We start from the raw sequence: 6,720 nt of genomic DNA, 5'->3' as shown, positions 1-6,720 counted from the left end.
CTTTAGGTCAGCTGAATTTTCTTGGATTTACTCTTAAGAGGTGGGTCTTATTTTGTTTTCTTGAGGACAAGCAAAAGGTTAAGTTTGGGGGAGTTGATAACTAGGAATTATAATGCATTTTACTCTCCTTCTTGCTTAAGTTATGATTAGAAATGTTTACAAAATAGTCCCAAAGGCTCACATGTTGTAATTGATTGCAGAGTTTGATCAACAAGGTGGCAATTTGTCAAAAACCAGCTCAAAAAGGAGTGAAACATGCTCAAGTACCAAGACCAAGGCCAAGCTCAGTCAAACAGGGCCAGTGCGGAGGCACACCATTTTGTGTGGTCCGCAAAGATGAAGTTCAGAGAGCAGGCATTTCAGGCAACCAAGCAATGCGGCCGCAAAGGATTTTGTGCGGACCCCATTGATTTCACTGCGGCTGCACTCGATTTTGTGCGATCCGCAGAGCCCAAGATCAGAGAGTTGCCAATTGGAGGATTATGCCCAATGCGGTCCGCGGTCCATTTTGTGCAGACCGCAATAGAAGCCACCGCGGCCGCAGTGCATTTTGTGCGGTCTGCGATGGCTAACTTCAGAGAACACATTATCTCAGTCAAGTGCCTTAGTGCGGCCGCACTCAATTTTGTGCGGTCCACACTAGCCCCGCAGGGGTATTTTTGTATAGATTTTTAGCCTAGTATAAATAGTTTCTTTTCCCATTTTTAGGTCATCAAATAGATTTTGGGACAGAGCTGCGCTCGTGAACACTTCTCTTTTACCATTTTGAGTAATTTTAGCTTGGTTTCATCATTGAATCTTCAAGTTTTATCTAGTAATTAATTATTATGGGTTTTTCTTCATCTATTTCTTTGTTTTCTTCTATAATCATGAGTAGCTAGACCCATTAGCTAGGGTTGTGGCTCAACCTTAGTGTGGGTAATTGATGGGTCTTGTGTTTTGATGCTTGATTGTCTATGAGTGTTTGATATCTGGACTAATTTAGGGTTTTAATGTTGAATTAGTGGTTGCAAATACTAGTTTATGCCTAGTGACTTTGGTTCTTCTTGAGAAAGAGAGCTTAAGTCCATGAAATTGGTCCAACAAGGAATTGGGGTGTACTCAAGAGATTGATAACCCTAATTAAAGGGTTAAATGTAGAGATAGTAATACCCGACTTGGACCTCAATTGCTTGCACAAATTATCATACCCAATTGGTCTTGAGAAAGTCAATTTGGGCAAAATCACTCGAGCTACCGAGAGGAATAGAGTGAGTAGAATCGTGCAATGGTTATGTCATACTCCCCAAATGTGACAATCTAGCCTTATACTCAAGAATCATTCAATTAACCACCTAGGAGAAAGTCACTACCTTAGTGCCTTTTATCTATTTGATCAACTCTCAATAGTATAATCTTAGCTTTACTTAGCCTAATTTAACATCTTAGTAATGTAAAATTAGAAGTAAAATCAAAACAAACAATGTTTAGAAGTGCAATTAGGAACAATTACACAACTCCCATTTATATAGAAACTCAACTCCAATATCTAGCTCCCTGTGGAAATCGATCCCGACCTTCTCGGGTAAAAGCTGCTTCGACCTCTCTTGCTACTTCATAGTAGTACAAGGTTGGCCTCGATCAGTCGACAACCCCACGTCCTGAAATAAAGTTTCGCAGCCATAATGCATGAATTGTGGCTTCAAAACATGCCACAAATTCTGCTTCCATCGTGGATGTAGCAATAACAGACTGTTTGGCACTCTTCGATGATATTTCTCCTTCAGCTAATTGGAACAAATAACCAAACATGGATTTTCTAGTGTCAATACATCCAGCGAAATCTGAATCCGAGTATCCAACAACTTCTAAATGCTTGGATTTCCTATATATGTGCATGTAATCCTTCGTTCCTTTCAGGTACCTCAAAACTTTCTTTGCAGCTTTCCAGTGATCAATTCCTGGGTTACTCTGATATCTTCCTAGCATTCCGACAACAAAAATAATATCTGGTCTTGTGTAGGTTTGAGCATACATCAGACTACTAACAATTGAAGAGTAAGGAATTGATTCCATTTCCTTTCATTCTACATCATTCTTAGGGCATTGCATGAGACTAAATTTGTCCCCTTTTTGAATTGGAACAATTCCTGCTGAACAATTGTTCATATTAAATCTCTCTAGAATTCTTTCGATATAGCCTTTCTGAGACAATCCCAATAATCCTTGTGATCTATTACGAAATATTTCTATTCCTATCACATAGGATGCCTCACCCATGTCTTTCATTTCAAAATTCTTAGAGAGAAAATCTTTAGTCTCAAGTAATATGCCTAAATCATTAGCAACAAGTAGAATATCATCAACATATAGGACTAAAAATATAAACTTGCTCCCACTGATCTTTTGGTATATACACCGATCAACGATATTTTCCACAAATCCAAAAGATGTTATGGTATCATTAAACTTTATATATCATTGTCGTGAGGCTTGTTTAAGTCCATATATTAACTTCTTTAGTTTATACACCATTTGACCTTTTCCTTTAGTTTTGAAACCCTATGGTTGGTCCATATAAACTTTCTCCTCGAGATCTCCATTAAGAAAGGCAGTTTTCACATCCATTTGGTGTAACTCTAAATCATAATGAGCCACCAAAGCCATAATAAGTCTTAACGAGTCTTTCTTTGATATCGGTGAAAAGGTCTCTTTATAATCAATGCCTCCTTTTTGAGTATAACCCTTGGCAACAAGTCTGGCTTTGTATCGTTCAATATTGCTATTTGAATCGCGTTTGGTCTTAAAGACCCATCTATACCCGATTCTTTTAGAACTTTCTAGCAATTCAACAAGATCCCAAACTTTATTGTATTCCATGGATTTTAACTCTTCCTTCATGGCATCAATCCATTTGTCAGACTCATTACTTTCTATGGCTTATGAAAATAACACCGGATCCTTATTAATACCAATGTCAAAATCTGACTCTTGCAAATAAACCATGTAATCATCCGAAATGCCGATTTTCTAACTCTTTGAGATTTTCTTAATGGCATTTCTTGTGGTTCATTTGTGTCAGATATTTGTGAGTTAGTTTCTTCATAAAGCGTTTCATCCAAATGTTGCTCGGTGTTGTCAAAGTGTTCTTCAACAACTGGAGCAATATTTAGTATTTGTGTGGAAGTAGGCACACTCGTGGGTAATAGAATATTGACCCTCATCTCTTTTATTTCCACACTTTGCTTTTCAACACTCCCAATAACTTTACCATTCTCAATGAATCTTATATTACCGGTTTCAACAATTCTCGGACTATGGTTTGGATAGTAAAACACATACCCTTTAGATTTCTCTGGGTAACCAATAAAGTAACCACTTACTGTTCGAGAATCTAATTTCTTTATTGTGGATTATAAACTCTAGCTTCCGCTGGGCAACCCCAAACATGCAAGTGCCTTAAACTAGGTTTTCTTCCTGTCCACAATTCAAAAGGGGTCTTTGGAACTGCCTTACTAGGAACCCTATTTAATAAATATACAACGATTTTAAGAGCATACATCCACAATGATTTAGGTAATGAGGAATTACTCATCATGCTCCTAACCATATCCATAAGTGTCCGGTTACGCCTTTCTGCAATACCATTTTGTTGAGGTGTTCCTGGCATAGTATACTGTGCACATATGCCATGTTCCTCGAGGAACTTTGCAAATGGACCTGGACATTGTCCTGATTCATTATATTTTCCATAATATTCACCACCTCTATCTGACCTAAGGATTTTCACCTTTCTATCTAATTGCCTTTCAACCTCATTAACAAACACCTTGAGAGTATCTGTTGCTTGAGATTTTTATTTTAGCAAATAGATGTATCCATAACGTGAAAAATCATCGATAAAATTGATAAAATATTTCTCTCGACCAAAAGATGAAACATCAAAGGGTCCACAAATATCGGTGTGTATAATTTCAAGAAGCTAGGTGCTTCTTGTGGCACCTTTCTTACTATGCTGGTTTGCTTTCCTTTAATGCAATCCAAACATATAGTAAGATCAGTAAAATTTAGATTCGGAAGAATCTCATTCTTTACTAATTGTTTTAACCTTTCTTTGGATATATGACCCAAATGTCCATGTCACAAGTAAGCAGAACTTTCATCTAGTGAACTACGTTTAATTCCAACATTATGTTGAATAGTAAGAAGGGATTCAGAAAAACCAATATCGAGTCAATTTATATAAACCATCACTAAGAAAACCAAAACCATAAAAAATAGCATTCTTATATAAATTGAAACATCCACTTCCAAACTTTAAATCAAATCCAGAAACATCAAGTCTTGAAAGAGAAATCAAATTCCTAGAAACTGAAGGTACATAAAGAGTCTGTAATAGATCAAGGTGACGTCCAGTCTCCATGATCAAACGAAAAGTACCTATGCCTTCAATTGGAGCCTTCATACGATTTCCCATGAACATGAAATCCTTATTTGGATTTATAGTTTGGATCATAAGGAATCCCTTTCTTTTCGAACCAAGCTTTACGTCTCAGGCAATCTTTCTAATAGTGTCCTTCCTTGTTACAGAAACGACACGTATCTACCTTATGTTCCTTGTTAGCATCCTGTTGAGCTTTAGCAGGTCCTTTCTTCTCCTTGAACTTGTTGGCCTTCACTTTAAGTCTTTTACCAGCTCCTTGACCCATGAGGTTAATTGAATGACTCCCTTATTTCTTAAGTCTTGACTCCTCCTGAGTAAGCATACTGGGCAATTCACTAACATTCCACTTATCCTTAATATTATTATAGTTAATATGAAAAGGTCCATACTCATGAGGTAATGAGTTCAGAATAAACTGAACCAAGAAGGAGTCATCCACTTTCATCCCCAAGGTCTGAAGTCTTGCTACAATGTTAGTCATCTCGATGATATGATTTTGCATACTACACGACCCATCAAACTTCATGGTCGTGAGTTCAGCCATTAGTGTACCAGCGAGAGACTAATCTGCAGAATGAAAACGTTCTTCCGCAAACTTCAGGTATTCCCTGACACTTTCTGTTTGTGGAATAGTACTCTTAATGTTGTTGGCAATATTCATTCACATAAACATAAGGCTTAGCCTGTTAGAGCTTTCCCATGCTTTATGGAAAGACTTCTCATCTACACTACTCGAATCTGTAATGGCAGCGGGCTTATCATTCAACAGAGCCAAGTCAAGATCCATCACACCTAAGTGGAACTGGACTTATTCATGCCATTCAGAGAAGTTCAATCCGGTTGAACACAGTAATAGACAAAGTGTGACGACCTGGCCAGTCGTCTCATGAGTTACAGCTCCATTTCCCCCCATTTCTGCTTCTTTATGCTTTGTTATACATATTTTGTGGTATCGGGTTGGTTGGATCAAGTCTGGAATGATTTTTGGTAAGGTTTGAGACGCTTAGTCTCGTTTAAGAAAGTTTAAGTTGAAAAAGTCCACTGGATATTGACTTATATGTTAGAGGGCTTGGATATGAGTTCTAATGGTTCGGTTAGCTTTGAGAGCTGATTTGGGACTTAGGAGCGTGATCAGAATGAGTTTTGGAGGTTTAGATAAGATTTAGGCTTGAATTGGCGAAGTTGATATTTTGGCGATTTCCGGTTGGTAGGTGAGATTTTGATATAGGGGCCGAAATGGAATTCTAAGAGTTGCAGTAGCTTTGTTGTGTCATTTGGGATGTGTGTGCAAAATTTCAGGTCATTCGGACGTGGTTTGGTTGGGTTATTGATCGAAGGCGGAAATTGGAAGATTTTGGAAAGTTGGCTTGAATCTGATGTGTTTTGGGTGATTTGATGTTGTTTGAGGTGTTTTGATGATTGGAGAAAGTTTGAATAAGGTATTAGGATATGTTTGTGCTTTTGGTTGAGGTCCCGGGGGCCTCGGGATGATTTCAGATGGTTGACGAAAAGGTTTAGACTTGTGAAGTTGCAGAATCTCAGCTACTTCTGGTATTTCCGCACCTGCAGATTGGGGATCGCAGGTGCGACGCCGCACATGCGGAACAGGAGCCGCAGAAGCGGATTTTTGAGGGAACAGCAGGAACCGCAAATGCGGTAGTTTGACCGAAATTGTGAAGGTGCAGGTGCGAAGAGTTGACCGCAGATGCGAAGTTGGTCCTTTAAGTGAATAACCATAGAAGCGGTAATTTGACCGCATAGGCGGTACCATAGAAGCGGTGGGCATGTCGCAGATGCGAAAATCCCTGGCTAGAAGGTATATATTGCTTCCTTCGCGAAATTTTGCAAAGAACTCCATTTTTGAAGACGGGAAAGAGGCTAAGGCATAAGATCTTAAGAGGAATCAAAGGATATTGGTTGGGTAAGTTCCCTAAGCTTAATTACTTGGGTTAAGATCATTTTTCCACTATTTAATCATGGTTTTAGCGGAGATTAAGGGCTAAAAATGGAGGATTAGGCTTGAGTTTAAGAGGCCTTTAAAGGAGGATTTGAGAGGTCATTTGGACTCCGATTTTAGTGTTCTTGATATGTATAGACTCATGGGGAGACGAGGAATCTATTGGTGTAAAAATTTCTAGATTTCAAGATGTGGTCCTAGGGGCCGGGTTTTGGTAATTTCGGGATTTTTGGTATTTTTCAATTGTTTTTGCTTGGGCTTCGTTCCCTTGACATATTTTGACGTCCTCCTTCTGATTTTTGGATAGATTCAACACGCGTGGAGGCCGATTCGAGTGGAT

General features: G+C 38.6%; 1 protein-coding gene across 1 annotated transcript; it reads right to left on the bottom strand.

Moving 5' to 3' along the window:
- Positions 1–1,620: 1,620 nt before the first annotated feature.
- LOC138888404 (secreted RxLR effector protein 161-like) lies at positions 1,621–2,055 on the bottom strand. The gene has a single exon (XM_070170262.1). It carries the CDS (start codon positions 2,053–2,055, stop codon positions 1,621–1,623), a length of 435 nt encoding a protein of 144 aa, XP_070026363.1.
- Between the last annotated feature and the right edge of the window lie 4,665 nt (positions 2,056–6,720).

Source organism: Nicotiana sylvestris, chromosome 3, assembly GCF_000393655.2.
Source record: "Nicotiana sylvestris chromosome 3, ASM39365v2, whole genome shotgun sequence".
Classification (NCBI taxonomy): domain Eukaryota; kingdom Viridiplantae; phylum Streptophyta; class Magnoliopsida; order Solanales; family Solanaceae; genus Nicotiana; species Nicotiana sylvestris.
Note: the sequence above shows the minus strand (reverse complement) of the source record. Positions and strands in the feature narration are given on the sequence as shown.